The sequence below is a fragment of the Mustela nigripes genome, chromosome 3 (assembly GCF_022355385.1).
Source record: "Mustela nigripes isolate SB6536 chromosome 3, MUSNIG.SB6536, whole genome shotgun sequence".
Taxonomy (NCBI): Eukaryota; Metazoa; Chordata; class Mammalia; order Carnivora; family Mustelidae; genus Mustela; species Mustela nigripes.
Window position 1 is genome coordinate 3716922 of NC_081559.1, and position 24833 is coordinate 3741754.

A 24833-nucleotide genomic window follows, 5' to 3' on the forward strand; every position below is an offset into this window, starting at 1 on the left:
GGAAACTTACATACCACATGTCTAAACATTTAACCATTATAAATCAAGTTAACAATTGTTAAAGTATGGTATAGTCTCTTGCCTTGACATCTAAGCTTTCATATGACCGAACTGATCAGATTTTAACTACTCAGAGTTCCAGTGGAACATGGTAGCTTGGAGAGATCAAGGCCATGCTGGACAATTGCCCACCCCTGTCCTCCACCTCTGTGAGGGGCCTCACTGACTGGTGTGGCCCAGAGGCTTCTGCTTGTGCCTTGTGCAAATGTTTGCACTGATGGTGCTGTCTGTGCTTAGGACTCTGGGACACTGCCTTGACCCCACAGACACCCCCCTCTGTGGGGCAGGCCACAACCGGAGGACAGCTGCAGGGAGTCTTGTTGAGTGTGAGGTCCCAGCCATGCCCCGTACTAGCCTCTATGGTTTAATTCATACAAATAACACACGCGTAATTATTCATGATGGATAATTTCCTTAGATCTTTGTGTCAGGGCACCTGTGTGTTCCCCACCAAAGTGTGAGAAACCAGGACTCGACACACAGAGCAATGGCATTCAGACTTGTCCCTTAGCTTTGGAAGAAGACTACATGCTTTAGTCACTGAACTGGAATGTGGATGGTGAGAGGTCTCCTCAATGACACAAACGAATTTCTTTTGTATTTTTAAGATTTTTTTATTTATTTGAGAGAGAACAGGGGAAGGGGCAGAGAGAGAGAATCTTCAAGCGAACTCCCCATTGAGTGTGAAGCCCAACGCGGGGCTCAATCCCAGGACGCCGAGATCATGACCTGAGTGGAAGTCAGATGTCTGATCACTGAGCCACCCAGGCCCCCCTCAAACTAATACCCAATGGTTACCTACAGCCCCTGGTGCAGTTGCGAGGCACATTTAGAATGAAATCCAGCAAGGACACAGACTATAATACTCATGCCTGGAGAAAAGCAGCTCTGACAAAAGGAAGCATCATTAACATTCAAAGCTCACATGGCCATAGGTCATGGTCTTTATTTCTTTCTGAGTGTGGTCCAAGCCAGGGACAATATTCAATTTCTCATTCCCAGGATCCATTCTTTGTAGACTGGGGAAAACACCACAGATAAGATGCACCATTCATGGCTGTGTTTAAAAGCCATCATGTGAGATGATTATGGATTTAAAATACCCAAATTTATGATTTTTTTTATATGCCACTGAATAATGTAACTGAATTGACTTCATTATACTTGTAAAGAAAAACACACATGGGATAATATGCTAAGAAACTGGAAAATTGGCAGAACTACTTGACCAGGCTCCTGGAAAAAAAAATATACACAGTCTTTAAAAGGTAGGTATAGATGTCACCATTCTTTTTTCTTTCCTCTGCTCAATGCCTAATAATATACCTTGGAAATCTAGAGTATGTTAACAAATAGTTATGGCTTTTGACTTCAGAGGAAACCTCTGTTAAGAAAATACAACTAGGCGGTGCCTGGGTGGCTCATTTGGTTAGGCAACTGCCTTCAGCTCAGGTCATGATCCCAGAGTGTCAGGATCAAGCCCCAGATCGGGCTCCCAGCTCCACTGGGAGTCTGCTTCTCCCTCTGACTTTCTCTCCTCTCATGCCCTCCCTTTCTCTCTCATATAAATGAAATGAATAAAACCTTACCAAAAAAAGTCTGTTTCCTGGGTTATCTCTCTAAAAAAAAAAAAAGAAAGAAAGAAAGAAAGGAAAGAAAATACAACCAGGATAAGGCAGATTTTCATCTAAGTTCTTTGCTAACTTTTTAAAAAATTTTTATTTATTTATTTGAGAGAGGAGCACACACAAGTGGGGGGAGGAGCAGAGGGAGAGGAACAAGCAGGCTCCCCACTGGGCACAGAGCCCCGCGGAGGGCTGGTTCCCAGGACCCTGAGATCACGACCTGAGCTGGAGTGCAGAGCTGGACGCTTAATCGCCGGAGCCACCCAGGCGCCCCTCCTCGCTCATCTCTTAACAAGCCGGAATCTCTGACAATGTTGCACGGAGTAGAAAACAACTAACAATAGTATCCCAGTCACTGAATGAATATTTGTTGAAGGCCTATCATGTGCTAGACACTGGGTTAGGTGCTGGGAAACAGTGATAAAAAAGAGGGAAATAGTGGTACAGTCCCAGGAGAGATAGACCTCGATCACAGAATCGTAGGAAATAAACGGAGATTGACAATGAATTCTCAAGCCATAGAATGAGGGGGCTCCATGGGGGGTGTCCCATAAATAGTCTACATTTTTACTGTTATTCTTGTATCGACATCTCTTTTTAAAGGCGTTGCCACTACTTGAACTGTTTGGAAGGAAATCAACTTTCTGTGAAAACGCCTGGTCTAGTTGGCACGTGAGTAGCGTATCTGTGCTTGAGAACAGCGAACCTGGAAAGAACATCAGTTTGGCTATTTTGTTCCGTGAAACCCTAGTCGCCCAGGCTTTACTAATAGCTCCTTTGTGCTTCATGACTTCCCACCACGTAAGCAAAATTACCCAACCCTGCAGTCTGCAGCGAGAACCGTCGCCGGTCAGTGGCCGCGCACTGACGAAGAGTGTACTCCAGAGGCTGCCGTACCAGATTGCCTGTTCAAACCGTTCCACATTTCAACGACGACTCTCCAGCCACCTTTTTGCCGGAGAAGAACCTCTGGGAAAGCCTGCTTCCTGGGAATGTTTATTTTATAGGGACCGTCTGACGCCTTCCAGGTTTGGCTATTTACTAGTGATGGGATTGTGTGTTCGTGGTGGCTCTTTCAAGGAAAGGACAAAGGTGGGACAAAGAGTCAGTAGTGGCTAACCTTGATTTTGTGACAGCACGTTCACAGATTTCCATGGGGTTGTGAAATGCCAAAGCAAATTATTAGAATTAAATTCCTTAAAAAAAAAAAAAAGAAGCAAAGAGCATACTCTCTTTTGAACTTTCACAGATTATAGAACCTTAGTCAAAAAAGCTTCAGAAACTGTCTAAATCCAATGGCTTACATATGTTTTTTAACCTTGAAACACAGTCTTGAAAAAAAATTCATCACCTGGGTTCCAATCTGTAAAATATATAAAATAAAGCGACCTTGACTGAAACAGGGGTGGGGGGCCCAGAGCTCCACCTTTCACCAACTCCCGCCCCCAAATCCAGAGATGGCTCCTTGGGCAGATCTGTGGTTGTTCTGGGACAGAATGGGTCGAATGCAACTTCCTCCCGTCATCCAGCCCAACAGCCAGGACCCCCTGCACATCCTGACCGACCACCTCTTTGTGGGTAACGTGAGTTACCCAGCCAGTAACAGTAACAGCCAGTGCTGTTTGACTCACGTGCTAGGGAGTGCTAGGGAGATTCAGGGAGGCGCCCCTAGGGAAACTATCATTCATGAGATTTTTGTATGTTCTCCATCATTTAGTAAGTATCCAGTCCAACCTCTGACAACCACAAAAGCAGAACTAAGTGGGCCAATCTGTGTGTGTGTGTGTGTGTGTGTCTGTGTGTGTCTGTGTGTGTGTGTATCAGATACGGGTGGGGTGGGGTGGTAGTAGGAACCCAAGACGTGATCCTACAGAAAGGGCCTACACATCCATACATGGTGCTTTGAGGTCTCAGAGACCTGGAGCCAGAGGAGAACATGCTCAGGGACCCTGGAAAGGGACCACCTCCAGCCAAGCGCTTTGGCAGTTGGGTAGAGAAGGGGAAGGAAGCATCAGCACTTTGTCCTACATCAGGGATTGTCTTTACAGATCTTCCCCACCTGTGTGAATACGTTTCTTTACAAAGGGGCAGCCTGGGAAGGGGAGCCAAAGCAGATGCCTGCACAGCGCAGCGTGGCCAACTCTCCCAAGCACCATCTCATCTGATCCTCTAGACGAGGCTGTAAGTGCAGGTCAACTCGACCCCCATTTTTGGGAGTTAGTTAGGGCAAGCGGCTTGCACGAGGCCAGCTGCCTGCAAGAGGAAGCCCCCAACACGGTGCTATTTCCAACCCCCAACTGACGCACAGAGGAGACAGGGAGAGGTCAACAGATTTTCCTGAGAAAGCATTATTTTCAGTTTCTTTAGACTTCAGAAGGATTCTGGTGTGGGAGAGCGATGGGATCTCTGAGTCGGGGCAAAGCGGGGACAGTACGACAACAGCTGGAGGGCAGGAGAAAGGCGAGACGCTAGCCACGCAGTCGCAACGACCCCCCTCTTCTAGGAACCCCCGCAAACCGAGGGAGCACACTGAGGTGTGCGGCAGGAGGAGGTTGGGCCGCATCTCCCCGCCCGGGTTTTATGATCCCAGAGGCAGCACCGCACAGTGGCCAAGAGCATGGACGTGGGAGCCAGACTGCCATGGCTGGAATCTTGGCCTGACCACCCTGTGCCTTAGTTTCCCTACCTAAAATAAGTGCACAAACAGTCCCTACTTCATAGCACTGTCACAAGAATTCCATGTACCAGTGTCAGTGAAGCTCCTGGTGCCCAGCATAAGGTTAATGCCACGGGGGATTTGTTAAATCCATTCTTATCGGGCTATGAACTCCCACTGCGGGTGCTCAGATAAGCGACGACTACCATTTGAAATCTGAAAATGAGCTATCACGCCCCAGCTTCCTGTTCTGACATTTTGGTTACTACCATCTCTGGCCCTGTGACTTTATGAACTCTACCTTATCGCTAGATCTTCCCCGAAATTTTTCCGGACTTCTTTTGATCGCTCCTACTGCCTGGCCAAGCCCCTGATTTCTTTTCTATCTTTCTGAGCCCACTTCATATGTTTTTGACTTTTCTGTAGTTCCTATATTACATGAAACAACTCTCTGCTCTGTGTGTGTTTTCCATGTACCTAGGCATCATTCTAGGATTCTATCAGTAGGGGGAGCTCAAAGAACAGCTTAAGATAAAATCGAGCCGGCCAATTTAGGGGAAAAAGGGAAGAATAAAATCATTCTGACACGACTGCACCATTTTGTTATTAATCAGAAAATGAGAGGAAATACATTCAGAGTAATATAAGTAGACACTGTCGATGAGACATTGCTTGGTTATCATATAGTGGAAGGTGATTTACGGAGAGTTCTGCTCTAGGGAAGCCCCAGTAAAGACTCTGGTTTTACATTCTTAAGGACGACAAGGTGTCAGAGAAGCCGAGCTCTTTGCATTTATTCCCGTTTGATCTGTTTTACTGAGGAACAGCCCAGAAGCACCGTGTTTAGTCTGTTCAGACTTAGCAAATACTGTTCGGGGACGTGATGCTGCATGAAATGTTCGCAGCTCTGGCCAAAATCGCAGTGAGATGCATGAAATGACTTTTTATTTATAATGTGCTAATGTTTCAATTAGGAAATTGGGAAAATCTTTATGGATTTCTATGAGGTGGGAACCATAATTCCTACTTATCTGGTTTACGAGAATTTCCTTAAACTCAAAAGCTCTACCTCCGTGATATCGGGCTGTAGAGACCTGTTTGCTGCTTGGCCCTAAACCAAGGCTGTACCTGAAAGGCTTAGCTCATCTTTGCTGCGGCTGTGATATTTGGCAAATGCCCTTTAAGATACAATTAAGGGAATCAAGTATTCTTGGAAGGGGAAATGCAGAGCATTAAATGTTGTAGTCAATCTTTGTGGTTTTGTGGGGAGGGCTAGATTGATTGCAGTTGAATGCTGGGTTTATAAAGTGCTTTTTCCTTCCAGATAATTCAAAGAGATTTCTCTTAGCAGCGGTGACTGTAAAGCCAGGAGAATGAATCCATACCAACCACACCAGAAATAAGTCTCCCTGCTTTATAACAGCCTTGTGTAGATGACCTTACACATACCGCATCTCTGAGCAGAGCACATTGGGTGCTACTATCCTGATCAGTTAGAGGAAAAACATGCGATATTTCTCCATCAGATCATTTGCAAAGGATCACATTTTCAGTCACTGTCAGAATGGACTCAAACCCAGGTTTGCTAATTTCAAACAGGTCTTAGCAATCTAGGCCAATGAAACAGATGATCTCCAAGGCCACTTTCAATCCAGGATCTGACCGCTCTATCATTTACTGACTCAAATGCAAACACTTGGACCACATCCATGTGTGCTGTTACTCAGTTCATCCAGTGGGATGCAAACCTTACGTATACGGGCAAAGTGATACCATAAATTAATAGGGCGTTTTTCACCTGCGATTTTCACATTATAGGTCACGAAGTTTGAGATGTGCCTCAAATGAGTGATTTTAAGGCATCTTGTAATAGTGGAGGACTGACTCAAGACTTATGGCACACCTGTAAAATGCAATATGGGCACCACTTTGAGTGTTGCTCTCCAAGAGTATTAAGGTTATGGAAAGCTGTTCATCTTACATTGTTATGAGGGGAAAAAAGCAGGTTATGAAACAATCTGTAAATATGTATATATAAAAGTAATATATACATAGATAAAGATCTAGAATGATGTGAACCAGGATGTTAATAGTTGTTCTTTTAAGAGGGTGTTATTATTATTTTTTTTTTCATTTATTTGAGACAGAGAGAGACACAGAGCATTAAAGCGGGAGGGGGCAGAGAGAGAGGAAGAATCAGACTCCCTCCCCTGCCCCCTGAAGCAGGGAGTCTGACGTGGGGCTGGATCCCAGGATCCTGGAATCATGACCCAAGCTGAATGCAGATGCCTGCCAAACAACTGAGCCACCAGGTACTCCAAGAAGGTCTTTTTATATGCAATTTCTGGTTTTCTCCTTTTTTTTTTTTTTAAAGACTTTACTTATTTATTCATTTGACAGAGAGAGATCACAAGTAGGCAGAGAGGCAGGCAGAGAGAGAGAGGAGGAAGCAGGCTCCCGACCAAGGAGAAAGCCCGATGCGGGGCTCGATCCCAGGACCCTGGGATCATGACCTGAGCCAAAGGCAGAAGCTTTAACTCCCTGAGACGCCCAGGCACCTCTTTCTCCTTTTTAAGACAAAATTTCTTATCTTGTCTGCAATTCTCAAGCTTTAATTTGTAACCAGAGAAACACAAATGTGACTTTCTATAAAACTATAAAGGGCAGCTTTAAAGCTTTAAAAAAATAAGAGATGAGAAGGCTATTTCCTTAGAAAACGATCTTGTGAAAACATTCTGTACCTCATTTCCTTTGCCTCCAGCACCGGACTTCATTTCCTTCGGTTGCTTTGCAAACAAAGAATGACACCATTTAGACGGAGAAGCACTAGCAATCAAATATCAAGTTGGTCATACCCATTATAGCGATTTTCTTGGCCACAATTTTGTCTTTTAGAACAGTAACCCGATGTCTTCTAATTCATGGAAACCTAACATAGTTGCCCAGATTCAAAAGAAAGAAGTTCTCTGTTTCAGCTCCTGAGACGCTGCTGTAGAAACTTCCTCAGAGGTAAATGAACAAGTTGGAATACTCTTAAGACTGTGTTTTTCAGCCAACATTTTGGAAAGAGGAAATCATGCTGCGATGTTTATCATCTACTCAGCACTCCTTTGTACCTGGAAGGTAGTGTCTGAGCTAAGCTGTGATGATTCTCAGTCCCTGTGAAAGCTAGTCCAACACAGAGAACCAGGAAAACAAATGATGAGGTAGTGCCCCACGGTACGGGAAGCTACTAAAGGCATTAGAGACTTAGCGACACAAGAGGGTTCAGGATATAGATTACTTAATTTAAAGAAAAAGGTAGACGACAAGTGTATATAGTGTGTACAGTCTGATCCCACTTGAAAAGTACATACACATGTATATATGTAAAAGAATAAAAGCAAAAGTAGTTAATAGTGTTACAAGGTAGTGAGATACAGATGATTTTTAATTTTTAAATTTTTGCCTCCCTGATTTTCCGCATTTAGTTTTGTATTAAAAATCAATTAAAGTTATTATGCAAAAGATAATACATTTAAAAATGCTTTGCAACTAGAAGAGGACTGTAAAAAGTAAGATTTTGTTAATTTATATATTATACCTGCTGGAAGAAAGACCTAACCACTTTTTCATATGTCCCTTGTTCTTTTCCACATGACTTATTTTGAGAGACAAACAGCTCTAAGTTAAGGGTCTCTTGCAGCTTTACTTATTAGCAAACATTGTCCACTACTGAAATTTTCTCAAGGATAGAAACTGAATGTAAGCAAAAAGAGAGCTAGTTATAAGGATGTATATAACACAGGACTTGTCACTATACTGTATCCGCCTCACACTGAAGGGATTCAGTTAAAAAGACATGTACTCTTCAGTACTAAAGATCAAACAAAAACAAAATCAAAACTAAAACCCAGCATAAATTGGTATAGGCAGGTACCTATTAACCTGCATTTTATCTTTTAGAAAGACCCTTTGGGGCTGATTCGGTGGTGCCCCGGCACTCAGGTGAGGTACTTCCTAAGTGCTAATAAACCAGAAGTAACATGCGTCTGGCAAGAGAGCGGTAGAGTCTTTGGAAATCTAAGAACCACACAAAGAATTAGAAAGAAAGCAGGAAGCAGGAAGGGAACTCTAGGTTAAGAGGAAGTGGTAAAAACAAGAGGCAACAGGGTGAGGCTGGGTTAGAAGCTTTCTAGACATGCCAAAGCAGACCATACATGACCGCCATACCCAGGAACATCCTACTTCCTCAAGCTACTCCTAAAATGAAAGCACTTTCGGCCAGACACATTGTTGCTGGATATCATGTCTTGAGGAGATTTTAAAAAGTAGAAAATAAATCAGGAATACCTATCTGTTATAAGACCAATTATCTCTGTCGTCTTTATCAAAATATACAGACCAATTGTTGTCTAGTTACTCGATCAAGGTACTATATCACCAATGTTGAGAACTAAGACTTCTGAGTTAAGGTTCCATGTTCTTTCTGCCATTTTTAATTCTTGAATGATGGCATGTTTTATTTCTTAATATGGCCCTTAATCGCATACAAGAACCCCCCCCAGACCCAAAATACATTGAATTACAAGACCTATTTGAAAAGATGTATCTGATTTGGGGATGGGGAGAAGCTTGTGTAATTGGAACTCACCAAATGTCGAAATTCTACTGAGAGACTCCCATTAGAAGATTCTTCAATGGACATGGCTTTGACATGAGTTCCACAAAGGACAAATCTTCGATTGCTGGGGGAAAATCTTAGCTATTTACATGGTCTCAGACAAAATATATTTATGAGACCAGCAAAAAAAAAATTCTAAAATAAATTTCTTACCTTAGAGTTGAAACGTTCCTGTAAAACCAAGAAGATTCCTTAAAATGAGCTATTTTATAGATCTAGTAAAAACAGTCTTTGATACTTTAGAGGGTAGTATAATAAAGTCATAAATTTTCAAGACTTTATAGTAAAATTTTTTAAAGTAAGTCTTCATTGGAGTTCTATTAAATGTTTGAACTTCAAAGTCAAATATTTGAAGTACATTGATATGTAATGTTAGAGAAATACATTGAAAAGTTTGAAATCATTCTATAAAAATGAAGTTCTTTTTAAAAAGTCTCACATTTTCATGTTTCAAAATGAAATTAGAAACTTACTTGTCAATTGATGCTTTCACCTTTACCTGATAGTTTAGTTCTGGCAATTTTATTAGTAGTCTGAAAAGACACATAAATAAAGAATCAGAAGTAAAAATGAATAGTGTTAAGAGCCTTTTTATATCTTAAAATTTAAATATATTTATGTCATATATATAAATAAAATTTAGGTTATTTCTAGTTACATGTTAGTGTGTTTTAAAAATGTCCAACTCACTGTTGCATCACTATGTTGCACACCTGAAACTAATATAACACCATATACTATCCTGGAATTAAAATACAATGAAAATAATGAAAATAATTAATGTACACTAAATTGTACAAAAATGTACAATTCTTTTTTAGTTTGTCACATTACTGATATTGACACCAGCCACTTCATATCATCCTGACAGACATCTGGGAAGTATTTTCAGTTGATGTGCATTGGATAATACATGGCTAGGTCAGAAAAATAGCTATACATTTTGGTTAAAGCCCACATTTGGATTAAAGGTAAAAATGTACAGAAAATTCTTTGCAACTTTATTAATATGGCTACATTTTATTCTCAGATCATAAAAAACTGTAAGTTTCGAGAAACTAAATATTTTGATGGGGGAAAATCTTAGTGTAAAAACACTGAGAAAAACTTTCTCAGTGTAAAAACACTGAGAAAGACCAGACCTGTGAAAAATTCCAATTCGAATGCATTTGCAATCTTAAAATACACAATGAAAGTAACAGCAAAAATGTTCATAACTAAAACAGATCCAACTCCAAACAAAGAAGTGACTAAAGATCAGAAGAGCAATCCCTTAATTCCTTCTTCTGGTGCATAAAGCTCCTCCTTTATTCTTTCGCTTTCCCAACTCCTTTGATGTGTAGCCTTTGATACACCCTCTTTCTGGGTTCAGTCCAGTTTCAGAGATATTAATTCAATCACTCATTCACTCATCTCAAGCCTCATTCATTCACTCAGCATGTGCTGAGCACCTCGTCCACACCCAGTGCAGCCCTAGGTGCTAGGGGACTGCGTAGTGAAGAGTGGGGAAGGGAGAAGTGCGGCCGTGGCTACGCAGGAGAAGAAGAAGTCCAGCTCAACAGAGAAGACGGATTATGGAGAACGGTGATAAGCAACGGATGGGCATGAGAGAGATACGATCACAGAGGAGAGTCCAAACAAAAGAGTGGGCAGAATGCGACAAAAGTTCCTTAAAAATCCCATATGAAGCACAGGATTGGTTTTAGGGTTTGGAGTATCATGTGTGCACTTGTTAGCAGTGAGGGGTGAAGAGGTCACATGAATTAGGGCAGGAAGGATCGTACTTCAGGATCCGAGTCACCAGAAGATGCTGCTGACTAAAGGGAGATCCATATCACCCCTCCCTCTGAAATAGGAGATGGAATGCTATGGTAGGAAGGGGTTTTAGGGGAAATCTTGAATACGAAGTCATCTATCAATGAATACTAAGATCATCTACCAAGACAGTGGAGAACAAGGTACAGAGGTGGAGGACAGGGACCCAACAGACAGGTGGAAGAGGAAAGCAGGAACACTAAAGCAGGGACGAATGGTCAATGCCCCTGGTCATCAGTTCAAAGAACATGCAAGGTGAGGCCCATTTGGGGGCCTCTTCCGCTCAGAACTCCTGCCTGTGCAATCTCTGCTCATCTCCCCTTTTGTCCCGGAGAGCTTCTCAGACTTATTGTGTCACCAATGGGGGTGCCTCCAGGAAATGTAGGATGCCCACCACCCCTCTATCCTATTTCCCTTTAGTGTTACTATCTTCTGGGTTATAGAGAGATGTGGGGATAAAGAATGAACAACTCTTGAAAATCATGAAATTTTAAGAGGGAACCTGGCCTCTGGCTTTTGTTCCTGGTTCTTAAGTCTTGCTGTGGAATTCATGCAAAGGAAATGATTAAGAATTTCATGTGACATATTTAAAATGCAAACTGAAGGAAAATGCTCTCCCTTTAAAAATGGAGTTCTGAGGTGATGGATGTTAACTAAACTTTTCGTAGTAATCATTTTGCAGTTTATGTAAGCCAAGTCATTCTGCTGTACAGCTTTAATTTCTATAGTCCTGTATGTCAATTACATCTCAATAAAATGGAGATTAACAAAATGAAATAAAAATAAAAATAAAGTTCTGATAGTGATAGGGGATCAGGAACCTATCGTGGGGCCCTAAATCATTACCTCAGCATCATCACCTCTTGTCCTGGTCAAAGGTGACTCAGTGATAAGGAATTTAAAGCTTGAGGGCCTTAGAGATTGATGAATGATGAAGATCTTTGAAAGTTCAAGCTCAAATTCATGATTTTGAGTGTCATTAGGGAAAATGGTACGTTTTGGTTACTCGTGCTAATGAAAAGGATCAAATGCATAGACAAAGCAACAATCGCACAAAAGTCATAGGTCTTTAAATCAGGCACCTAGTAGGATACATGGAAGATTACAGCATTGAGAGTTTTCAAGGAAAATCCTATAAACTAGTTGCTGGGCAATCACAGGCGAAGAATGTGCCACTTTTATTTCCTGGGTAAGATATTCAAAGCCTTCCATACTGTGTCCCCCGTCTACACAATTCTACTTCTCCCTGCGGAACATCTTGCAAAACAGACCAGGAAGTCACTATTGCTGTCGCCTCACTCTCCTACTGTCCCACTCTCCTTTCCCTCTCTGTTCCTCCCCCAAGGTCCTTCCTCCAAGCGACCACAAAGACTTCTCCAGACTCTCTAGCCTTCTCCCATGTCAGTCTTTCCAGCAACCGACCCCACGACGCCGGACATTGCGATTCCATTCTCTCACGCTAAAATCCCTCATGTCCTCATCTTACTGACATGTTCTCTCCAAGCGGGGCCCTGATATTAACATTGCTGAGGGGATCTACCATAGCTCAGTGCTGGGCATGCAGGAGGCACTTAACACAGAAGAGCTGAATGAGAGGCGCTCTGTGAGAAATTGGTCTTATTTATGCAGTGGCTGTGGCTCCGCAAAGGAAAAGATAGAGCACGATCTGCCTACCTTAGCTTGACCGTGAACTGAATAAGAGTTTTAAGTACCATCGGTCTCTGGGGGTGGGTCGGCATGCATGGCTGTCGTTCAACCACAAATGAGCTAGATTAAAAGGAAATAAAGCACGTCATTTGAAAGCATTGAAAATATCGACAGGCTGAAAACCACAGAGAAACAGGATGCTGTCCTCTTAAAAAATCCAAATTTTCTACACTTCTAAGATATTCAAATCCCCGTTAAGCTCAAATCTTTCCAAAGACTTCTCATAAATAATTACCAGGAGATGGAAAAAATGACTTAAGATCGTCCCTTAATAAACGACAGTAAGTAATTCTTAATTGTTCTACTTGAGCCGAGAATAAAACCTATTTTTATCATACTAAACAGAAAGTAAAAAGTTAATTTCATGCCATCTTTGAACTGGGTATTAGAATTTCTGGTACGTGGTACTGTTCTTCTTCTTTTTTTCCTTTAGCTGAGCTTATACACATAGACATGGCCTCTACCCTTCCTTTCTTGGATATGCACTTAAGAAGAAATCACTGAAATCTTCTTTTCTAAAATGTGAAAAATGAACTTCAGCTGGATGTCGTCCTTGGCGCGTAGAAAACTGAGTCAGTTTTTGGGAGAAGTGCCGAATAAATAGTGAAGAGCAGAAATGTTTCTGGAACTCTCTGAAGCTTTAGTCACTCCACCCTGAGGCTCACTGTTCAACACGTCCCCACCTTCCTTCCCCTTAACACCGAAACCCCAGCCAGCGTCTCCTTGCAGCGCCGTGGGACTGAGGCTGCCGTGACGCATTTAAATTGACTTACTTCTTAAAAAGGCTGTAGATCAAGAAGGTGACTCTTTCCAGCAGATGTGCTCTTTGCATGGGAATGGGGTCCCCTTCGTATGTCATTTTAGTCGACTGTTCCTCTAATTTCTCCAGTTGCCTTCTGAGCTGGAACAGACTTTCTGCCAACAGTGTAAAGCTATCAAATAGCAAAGGACCATCAGCGGACAGCTTTCCCCCTTACCAATCTACCATTTTAACTGTTAACCACATTAGCAAGCAATACATTATTACATAATTATTCGATTAAGAGAGTTATTCACTTAATTTCATTAAAGGTTAGTGGCAGTTCTTTATGCTTACTTCCCTGATCCATTTTTCCCTCTAAGATGCATGGCACATAGGAAATGGAAAATATTTCCAATGTTTTGTTATTTATACCCGTAGTTATGGACATCATTCATCAAATTTTGTCAACATCAGGAACTGAATCCCTTTCAATGTTTGTTTAAAAGTCTGTTAAGCATGTAGATGTTAATGATGTGGTACTCGTTAATTAATGTGACCCTCATTAATGGGTAAAAAAGAACAAATTTAAAACTTTAAAGGTACATGATATGAGGAGTATTAGGTGTAAGAATACTAAAGAATAAAAACAGTAAGAAATGGACTCCCTCCTTCAAAGTGTGTTTTACAAATCCTAAGTATTAACCAAAAATAATCTGTCTGGAGAAACGTATGGGCTCATAGTCTGACTCACTAAGTGGTGATATCACCTCAGAAGTGGAGGTGGGGACTTGGGCCCAAAGTCTGGGGAAGAGACAGTCTGTGACGGACACCCAAGCGACTGTCAGCTGGAGAGGCGGTGCGATATGGACAGACTTGGTAAGTCCATCGGGCCCTGACAGCAGCTCTTCCTACTTACAAGTTTACTCCCCACATGGTCCTATGGGAAGACCTGTCCTCTGCCCACTGCCTACTGCTTTGGCTATCAGCACTTTCATGGGCCAAGTTCTTGATTGCTTCCTTTGTTGTTTATTATTTTGATTATTTTATTTTTAGCATTATATTTTATTTTTATTATGTATATTACTGCTTATTATTACAGTGAGGTTAGAGAATCAAAGCATCTCCCCAAGCACAATCAGTAGGTTTTAGAAAGAGCCCAGGTCCTTACTGTTCTTGAGAAGCGGGCCCCGCGGGGCAGAGCTCACATCACAAGCGGTCCCAGTTAGGACAGGTTTCCACTGTATTGACTTGTACCCTTTGAAAGCATTTTAGATTTCAACTGAACATTTTCCTTCTTTTTCATTATTTTTTTCTAAGTGTTCTTTTAATCACATACTTTCATTTTGCATTGCTGAGGAAAACCCTACCCACATTTTCTCTTGTAATACAAGGAATAGTAACCATAGGATTGCACATGTGCACACGCAGGGAATGTCGTGAAGTAGAAGCCACTTGAGATTTTTCATTTAAATACAAAAATAAATCACTGTACTGAAAACACAAAACTAATGTTTAACTCCAACTTCTTTTTTTTTTTTTTAAAGATTTTATTTATTTATTTGACACAGAGAGATCACAAGTAGGCAGAGAGGCAGGCAGAGAAAGAGGAAGAAGCAGGCTCCCCGCAGAGCAGAGAGCCCGATGTGGGGCTCGATCCCAGGACCCTGAGATCATGACCCGAGCTGAAGGCAGAGGCTTTAACCCACTGAGCCACCAAGGCGCCCCAACTCCAACTTCTTAAGATACGCCTTTAAAGGGGTGCCTGGGTGGCTCAGTGGGTTAAAGCCTCTGCCTTCGGTTCAGGTCATGGTCTCAGGGTCCTGGGATTGAGTCCCACATAGGGGTCTCTGCTGAGCAGAGAGCCTGCCCAACCCCCCGCCTGCCTCTCCGCCTACTTGCTATCTCTGTCTGTTAAATAAATATAAAATATTTTTAAAAAATTAAGATACGCTTTTAAGGGGCACCTGGGTGGCTCAGTAGGTTAAAGCCTCTGCCTTCGGCTTGGGTCATGATCCCAGGGTCCTGGGATCGAACCCCACGTCAGGCTCTCTGCTCGGCAGGGAGCCTGCTTCCTCCTCTGTCTCTCTGCCTTCCTCTCTGCCTACTTGTGATCTCTCTTAGTCAAATAAGTAAATAAAATCTTAAAAAAAAAAAGATATGCCTTTAAAAACTGAGATATCTTTTCTCAAGCTTTTAAAGCTAGTGTTTCTTATGTCCTTATAGAAAGCTGTGTTCATTCCTGGTTTCAAAAATTCACTGGACTCTTTTAAGGTTAATATATTATGCGAGAGAAATAAGCAATTCGCATGCATGCTATAGATTTCTAGAGATGCTTTATTTTTGGCCCCAAGGGAATAAAAGTAAAAATACATATGCATCTCTTTGTTCTCAACGGCAGTTCCCAGGTGCTAATAAATCATCGATAAGCTGAATGAATTGATGTTTTGGGCTCAGCCTGCCTTCTCTGGCTCAGCGACACTGAAGCTTTGTACTTCCTGTGGTTTTCACTAGAAACTAAAGTCAGTTCGTTGTACCAATTCTGCAGCTGGTCGAGCCCGTTGTGCAGCGGCCCCCCGATGCAGGCAATCTGCTGCCGCCTCTGCCAGTCCCGCAGCTCCTCCATCAGCGCGCTGCTCACCAACGCGTCCGTCTCGTTGACGATTTGGGTCATCTTATTGAGCGCTTCCTAAAAACAAAGGTGACTACTGAAAAGATTGAGATGCAACCAAAGTCACTCATAACTCAACCCACGAAACTATTTCTCAGACCTGGGGGATAAAGGCTAGGTTAACATTCTCACCAAATATTTTACCAAATACTACCTTCTATTTATCAGAGCACTGCCTTTTCCTACTTCCAATTTGAACATTTTTTTAAAGATTTTACTTATTTATTTGATAGACAGAGATCACAAGTAGACAGAGCAGCAGGCAGAGAGTCTCTGAGCAGAGAGCCTGATGTGGGGCTCGATCCCAGAACCCTGGTATCATGACCTGAGCTGAAGACAGAGGCTTAACTCACTGAGCCACCCAGGCACCCCTCAATTTGAAATTATAATTAAATAAGGTTATTAAAGGAAGCCGCATGATCACAGCTAACAATCTCATATTATCCCATAATATCATTTAATCTCATCTAATGTAAATGCAAATACATTGAATTTATAACTCCTGAGTCATTATTGAATCTTCTAGTCATACGTCCATATCTCCACTTTTCAAAAAGACATAAATTATATTTATATTCTTAGAAATATATGCATTTATTCTAAAATGTACTGATTAAAATTTGAGCCTTCCTATGTTAGTCTTTTAGGGACTTTATCTGGGGGTGCCTGGGTGACTCAGTCTTCAGCTCGGATCATGTTCCCAGGGTCCTTGACTGAGCCCCACATAGGGATCCCTACATGGCAGGAAGTCTGCTTCTCCCTCTCTCACTACCCCTGCTTCTGTTTCCTCTCTCACTGTCTCTCTGTCAAATAAATACATGAAATCCTTAAAAAAAAAGTAATTTATTGGGGTTGAGGAAGGCATAGTGGAGAAGTTTAATTTTTAAAGGCCTAAGGATTAGAAGGTATGAATTCTTATCCGGTTTTGTGACAAGCTATGTGAATTGGGATAAACCACTTAACTTTGCTGGAACTTGGTTTTCTGATCTATACAATGAGGTGACTGGACCAAATAATTTCTGAAGTTCCTTCTGTCTTAAAATCTTATTTCTAAGCATTTCTTAGCATGCACAAAACATAGAACATAGATTTATTATACATAAATGCATTAAGCCTATCTTGGATTAATTATTTGCATTTTAGAAACCTGATTTCTAACTGTTGAAGTTTATAATGTAGGGTGAAAATAAATTTTACATTTATTTGTGCTCACACAAATTCCTACACAACAAATGAAGCTGAACTTCTAGAAATAAACTGTTGACTTATCAGTGACTGCTCAAATTTCAGTTGCATTTACTTCAAGGAGAGATAGAAAGTTGAAATAGAAATGATTTCCCTCTTTTAAAATATTTCACTGAGCCAGTAAAAGCCTTCTCTGCTCTTTGAAAGGAGGTTAGATTGAATATGTTCGGTTGTCGATGAACTATCCTGAAATCTATTCAATTACGTAGCCTCAGGTCATTTTTCAGAGTGGAAACTGGAACACTGATTTTTCTAATAAAATTTTAGTGGCTTCCAGGGAATATTTTAATTCTACATGTAGTAGAACCCGTATCAGCATAGTAAGTACAGAAACTAAAATGGTCATGTCTGAAATAGGGGCAGGTAAAAACTGGGTAAGATGTTCGCCTTGAAGCTAACGGTCGCTACAGGGAACGCACTGCATGAAGCAAGAAGCCCAGCTGCGTAAGCTCGGGAACGGGAGCACGGCCGCCAGTGCGGCACTCTTCCTGGAAACACCACCGCTTATCGTTCAGCTTAAACAGGCCTGAACGAACCCAAGAGCTTGATTCTTCTCAGTGGGAGCAGATATAGGAAAACAACAGTGGGCAAGGCCAAGGTAACGTTCTCCACTAACCTTTCTCTTGAAGTCAAGACTGTTAAGCATTTCTTGCAGAGTTAAAACTTCCTGATTCATCAGGGCGTTGTTCTTGTCCCCCTGGTCTGTGAAGGAAAAGAGTTGAGATTTTGAGCCCTCTCCCAGGCGAAGCTCTTTGCCCCGAAAGCCAAGCCTCCTGCAACCCCCATCCTTAAGTCCCACGATATGAGAGATGAAATGTGGTCCTTGTGGAAGAGCCTGGAATATGTCCCTATTTGCTCATCTGCCAGGAGGATCACCTCCAAGCGAGCCAGGGAGGAGATCTCTATCTTACAGACCTTGACAGAAGACCAGTCTTCACACCACGCTCCTGTTTGGGGTAGGGAGAGGGCTAAAAGGTTTTTGAAATGCATTCCTTTTTAGGTACCTCTACACGGACAATAACCCTAGCTAGTTGGCCTAAGTAGGAAAAGGGCCTTCTTTGCGCCCATTATTAGATCATAGTGGATTCCTCCGGTCCCTTTACCTACTGTTCCCGCTCTACTTTCTCACCAGGAATTACGGAAAACTGCCTGGAAGGGTTGCAGTTGTATCCATTTACTCTCATGAACTAATAAAGACTCGATCTTTTGCTCCCCCCCCCTCTTTTTTCTTTTGCAGTATGATCTTGCCTCACAGTAAAACTAGAAGTCGGAAAGAATTGCAAAGAAAAATCTCTGACTGAAAAAAAAAAAAAAAAAACCCAAATGGTTTATCCTCTTAAATGGGAGATGTGGAATAAACGTTGTATATTTTAACTTGAATCTTAAACTTTTCTGGTATATAGCAAGTGATTGTACCAACCCTCCTGTCCATGAAGAATGAAGGTCGGAAATGCCGGTCTGGCTTGAGTAACCGGGAAACAACACTGTGCCAAACTTCTCCACAAAGCAGCCCTGACCTCTGGGAAATCATTCCTGGTTGTATTAATTCACAAATTTGCAAATTCTTGGATCCCACATGTAGTAAAATCTGGTTCATATAGCCTTTTATAAACTCAAAGCTTCATTAGCTAATAATTTTCAGTCTTCACCAGCGAGATATAACTTGTTTCCCATGTGTCTTTTATTTCACTTAAAACATTTCATTTCACTTAAAGTCAACAAAATAAATACTTGTTGATGTTAGTGACAGAATGAGATTTTTATTCTTCGTAATGTTCATGGGCACTGATCATAGTAATGTAACTCTAATTGTCATATGTTAAGTCCAAAGTGATTTTATTGTTTAATGTATTTGTTTATATTTTACTTCTTAAATTGGTGGTTCATATATGAGATTTGGGGTGAGACAGCTTTCAATGGACTTTAGTGCTTGGTGAAATGGGCAGTTCTAAACCTTTTTAGGATCACGGACCCCTCTGATAATCTGAGGAACCCATGTTTGTGCCATTTTTCTGAAGGGAAAAATTCTACACAAAAGCAACTATGAACACTTAAGGATTATTAAAGGATTAAGGATTAAATTATTAATCCTTATTGTTATTATTATTTTTAGATTTATTTATTTGACAACCAGAGATCACAACAAGCCAGAGAGGTGGGCAGAGGGCGGGGGGTGTTGTGGGAAGCAGGCTCCCTGCGGAGCAGAGAACCCAAGCGGGGCTTGATCCCAGGACCCTGGCGCCACCCAGGCACCCCTATTAATCCTTATTATTAAGGATTATTATTTGTTTGAGAGAGAGAGCAGGGGAAGGGAGAAAGGGGAAGGGGGAGGGACAAGCTGACTCTGCTCTACTCAGAACTCAATCTCATGACCTCGCCGAGATCATGATCAGAGAAAATCAAGAGTTGTTCACTTAACTGACTGAGCCACCCAGGTGGTCCACAACTACGAACATTTTAAATATCATTTCCCAGGAGTCAGTAAATCCTGAAGATGCCAGGAGAGCACATCACCCCCCACCTACGCCAAGCAAGATTCCTAACCTAATATCCTCGCCTTTAAATCTCAAGGTGAATGTTAAGCACTTGGTCACAATCATTCACACTTCCTTCTGAGTAAATGTTAAGCTAACATTTCAATAATTAAAGATGCTTCTGAAAATAAAATATTTCTATCCCAATTGTTTTTAAAAATTATTTTAAAATAAGTTTAGAATTACAAAAGGGTTGCAAAAAGAGTAGAGTGCCCATCTGCCCTTTACCTGGCTTCTTCTAATATCTTACATAAGCGTAGGGCAATTATTGCAGCCAGCAAACGAACATTGGTATAATCCTATTAGCTGATCTCGATCTAATTGGAATTTCTCTGTCCCACGAATGGCAACACACTTCAAAAGATCAATCCTATTACTTATAAATTTTAGACCTTGTAAATATTCTCATTCTTTCTTTCCATTATTTTTCCTTTTCTTCCCATTTTTTAAAAAAAAAATCTACTTGTAAACGAACTCAATGTCTAATCACAAAGATAGAGTCAAACAATTGCCGTTTCCTTACATTTTGACATTTATATAATTACTGAAATTATGTCTTTGAGATTTTTTTATGATATGAGAAAATACTTAAAATAAAACTTAAGAGTGCAATATACAAAACTATGTAAAGGGTTATTTCAGGGTTTTTTTTTGGTAAATAAATAGATATACATGTGATTAAATGTATAGGAAAAAGGATGGAAGAAGATATACTAACAATTTGTTTATCAGCAGATAGTGGAATTTTTCATGATTTTTTATTTTTTAATTCCCTTTTCTTTTTTCCAAATTTCCTATAGTGAATCACATTTCTACTTATAATCTTTAAAATCTTCTTTAAAAGCAATGTAGGAGAGACTATGGACTCTGAAAAACAATCTGAGGGTTTTGAAGGGGCGGGGGTGGGAGGTTGGGGGAACCAGGTGGTGGGTATTGGGGAGGGCACGGATTGCATGGAGCACTGGGTGTGGTGCAAAAATAATGAATACTGTTATGCTGAAAATAAATTAAAAAAAACAAAGCAGTGTAGGGCTTGAACTCATGAACTGAGATCAAGAGTTGTGGGCCCTATGGACTGAGCCAGCCAGATGATCTTAAAAATTATATCTAAAAAATCCATGTAAGTATGACGTTAGTAATTTCCTGATTATACTAGGCAACTATCATTACTTTTCTTAGTCGTGATAATGATATTTTGATTCTACGGAGAATGTTTTTAGTTTTTGGAGATGTGTGACCAAGTAGGAATGACTTCTCATGAGCTTTACAATTTATTTTGAATTGGTCGATTAAAAAAACATACATTATATGGGGAGAAGGAGGAAGCAAAACACTCCTCCCCCGCACTCTCTCTTCAGGACGAAAGCAAGAGAACTTCCCTTAGGGAATCAGATCAATTTATCAGCGTTGTCAGTATGAAGGGAAATCCCAGTCATGTCGTCTTTATGTCCTAAGTGAGAATTAAAGATGAAGCAAAAACTTACCCATTGTCTGAATTGTTTTGTACCTGTAGTCAAATTCATCCTGCAGGTCTTCTAAATACTTGGTGTCTTGTTCTGTCATCTTTTTATAAAAGAAAACACACTCACTCTGTTGTTCTAATTAAGTGTGTCAACAAAACATCATCATCAGTCTTTCAAAGGACACTGTTTGGTGCTTCTGGCCTCCAGTCACGAGCTGGCCCAAGCATGCAAAGCCCACGTTTCTAAAGACTAATGGCCACAAAGGCTGAATAGCCCCGAAGAACAAGAACTAGGCTAAATCTGCTTTTCCACTTGCTCTTCCTGATCATTTGGAAATCTTGCGGCATCTTGCCCGTTACTTCTCATTTAGTTCCAAATGATGTTACAAATGTCTTTTTTTGGCCGGAGACTATGGATACCTTTCACCTTTTAGTTCCATACAACTCTGCATGAATGTACCAATTATCTTTTCACTCTATTCTATTCTGCTGTGGTTTATGGTAATTCAGTCTACATTTTTATCCCTTCTCTGCTTCTTAGAGAAATATCTATGCTTCCTCTGTATGTCCTATTTGTTTTTATTTTGAGGTTTCACTTTGCTCTTCTCTCCAAACCTGGTGATGTCTCTCTGCTTCTAACAGGTACTACGTGCCAAGATCTGGGCTAACGGCATATCTTCGACTATCGCATGCAGTCCTTCCCAACAATCCTGTGATGCTGGTCATCCTCACGTTTCCAGATGAAGACACACAGAGATTTACAGTGTAAAGGTTTAGAGGCTTGGAGCTTGGTGGGTAGGCCCAGTCTCTAGTCAACTAAAGCTGAAAAGCTTCCCCCCAAAATCTTTTCTAATATGAACACAGTGAGTGAGAGAGAGTTATTTTATTATCAGATTGTCCTGTGATTTCTGTAAGAGCTAACTTTGGGTGCAGTTAGATGTCTGGAGGCCACAGTTAGCCTTGCTAGGTTTCTGTGCGATCACTCACCTGTACACTATTTTTAATGGCAGCCACTTTGTGTTCCACATTCCTCTGCCTTTCTGAAACTGAAGAATTTTGTAAGGATTTCTCCAGAGGACCCTGGGGAAAGAATGTTTTGAAATCTCAGTGATGTCAATAAAACAAGCTTATGATAAATGTAGTATATGTGGTACACTTTGAACTGAGGCTTGGATTTATAGGGTATGGAATACTATAAAGCCATTAAAAAGAATACTTTGGAAAAAAAATTTAATGACATTTAAAGTAGCATTAAGTTGTTAAGAAATAGAGCAAGTTATAAAAACACCACACATTTATGAGTCCTCTTCCTAACAGATACAGATATAGATATACGCATAGACATGCAAACTAAGTACATATGGAAGAACACACACACCAAAACATTATCAATAGGTAAGTGAAATTACAGATGATTTTATGGCTTAAACTTTCTTTCCTAATTTTCTATAACAGACCTATGTTACTTTTGAAATTCCCTAAAATGAATAAATGTAAGTTAAAAATGAGTATAGTGAAGCTACATTAAATTGGACTTAAATTCAGAATTAGGGATGTTGACTTTGCTGGGATGAGATTTACTTCTACACTGGAACAAAAGTTGTTCACTAAAGAATATCTAAAAATATTAGCCCAGTTAAATAGAAAGGCTAACCAACATTTCCATGCACCATTTCTTGGCCATTCAAATAATCTAACATTGAGTGTTCCTTAGATATAGAGACACTGATGTGCTCCTTAGATATCAAGCCACATAGATACCAAAATGAGAGTTAGAATATCGGCAACCCTTTTGCCTTAGAGTTGGGTGAAGAGCTACGGTTTAGAAAGCCTGATGACTTGACTAAACAAATCAGGAGTGCAACCTCAAGCAGAAGCAATGTGCGTGGCTACCAGTCAAGTGTTCTTCCAACTACACCGCATTCTTCAGATAGAAAAATAGTTACAACTCCCCCTCCCATATATATGCTCCCATACGTTTGTATATTGGTTTGAAGTTTTAAAATTAACACACCAGTGCGTCTCTCGTGGTAGTATGTCATATTGGCAGATTGTATGTAGTTTCTAATTTGACTGATACCTGATATTTGAAGACAATACCCCCCTACCACACACACACACTAAAATGACTGAGGAAAAGAGGGATATAGAAAAGGATAGCTGAGTATATAAATGAGAATATCATATGTTAGTAGTAATAGCATCTTAATTTTTACCCAAAATGTACTGAATCAAACTAAATTTACCGTAGAAGCACTATATTTTAAACATATTTTCTATATTTAATTAATATTTAATTTATATTTATATATTTTAAATTAAAAATATTATCCTTTATGTAAAAAATAAGAAGAGTGAATTATTAAAATTCTGTATTTCTCCAAAAACAGCCATAATGTGAAAATAGCTAAGTCTAAAAATTTTAACAGCTCAAAAAAAGATATTTTCCTGGGACCTTTAAAAATAAATACAGTATTGATATACATATAGTATATGATTTACTAAGTTATGGAGAACATCATCTAGAAATTGATTACTTACATACTCTCCCTTTTTATAAGGACTAACTGAAAAAGTATTCCCAAGGACTTAATTGATTCCCTCTGTTAGTCTTTCTTTGATGGAAGCTCTGAATTCATTGAGGATAGTATGACAAAATATAATCTAAAATAGGGCAGGGCAAAGTACATTGAAACAAACAACAAGCAAGTATTTATGGAATTTTCATCAGATAAAATTTTGTGTGTATAGTTTCCGGGTGGTGGGGAGTAGAAGTCCAGAGCCATAGAAGGTTTTGACAAAGATCGACCCCTGAGGATAATCCTGCTGAAGGAAGCAAAGTCCACATGGAGCTGGGACTTCAGCCAGGAGGCAGTGAACTTCATCCCTCAACTGGTACTGTAAGACCATGGACCAGAGTGGAACCAATAGAAAGAGAAAAGAATTTATAGATAGGATTTCAGAAACAAACTCCAGAAAGCCTTGGTAATTAGCTCAGTATGGAGGCAGAGAAAAGGAATTACTCAACGACCTTGATTCCAAGTGTATTGGAGGATAGTGGCACCATTAACATAGGTAACGTCTGGGAAGAAGATAAGAATTTCTGTTTCAGAAAAATTGAGTTCAGGGAGATAACAAGACCACAAGTTCAGAAAATATTACCTGAACGGGCATATTGGCTGCAGCCAATATTCTTCTCTCTTCCCTTAAACAGTTTGAAATAACCACAGCTACGTGCATTGGATTGCCATGAAATTTTCCCTAGAAAAAAGTCAGAAAAACAAACATAAAAGCTTAAATATAAACATCATATGAAAACATCACTACTCATAAAGAAAAAATAATCCCTCAAAAAACATATGAAATTATTTGGGATTTGTTTCAACAGTGTCTTCTAAAGCCACAGAAACCTAGATTGTGAAACTCATGCGGAGTAAATTAAAAATAATTCTTGAACACCTCTGTAGAAAAGGCCCTGAACACACACTCGGGAGGATCCATTTATTTTAGGCTTAGGATAGGTTTTAGGTAAAAGAGTTACTTCTTTGTAAATTATTAGGAACCAGGGTGGTCCCAGCTGTTCACTTGCTAACTCTGTACTTGATGGTATACTTAAAGCATTCTTTTGGTCCCTGTTTGGTGTTGTTTATGTCAAC

At 40.4% G+C, this 24833-nt stretch overlaps 1 protein-coding gene across 5 annotated transcripts in view; it reads right to left on the reverse strand.

The window, feature by feature from the left end:
* The window catches only part of STAT4 (signal transducer and activator of transcription 4), a 100099-nt gene that overhangs the window by 14128 nt on the left and 61138 nt on the right, over positions 1-24833 (reverse strand). For all 5 annotated transcript variants that reach the window (XM_059393082.1, XM_059393084.1, XM_059393083.1 and 2 more), the window contains 11 exons: positions 24340-24438; positions 22165-22257; positions 21200-21278; positions 17798-17883; positions 15803-15954; positions 13300-13458; positions 12494-12586; positions 9478-9537; positions 9158-9175; positions 8975-9068; positions 7083-7127 (listed from right to left, as the gene is read on the reverse strand). In XM_059393082.1, the coding sequence (XP_059249065.1) occupies positions 7083-7127; positions 8975-9068; positions 9158-9175; positions 9478-9537; positions 12494-12586; positions 13300-13458; positions 15803-15954; positions 17798-17883; positions 21200-21278; positions 22165-22257; positions 24340-24438 (978 nt within the window). The remainder of the gene's footprint in view (positions 1-7082; positions 7128-8974; positions 9069-9157; positions 9176-9477; positions 9538-12493; positions 12587-13299; positions 13459-15802; positions 15955-17797; positions 17884-21199; positions 21279-22164; positions 22258-24339; positions 24439-24833) is intronic.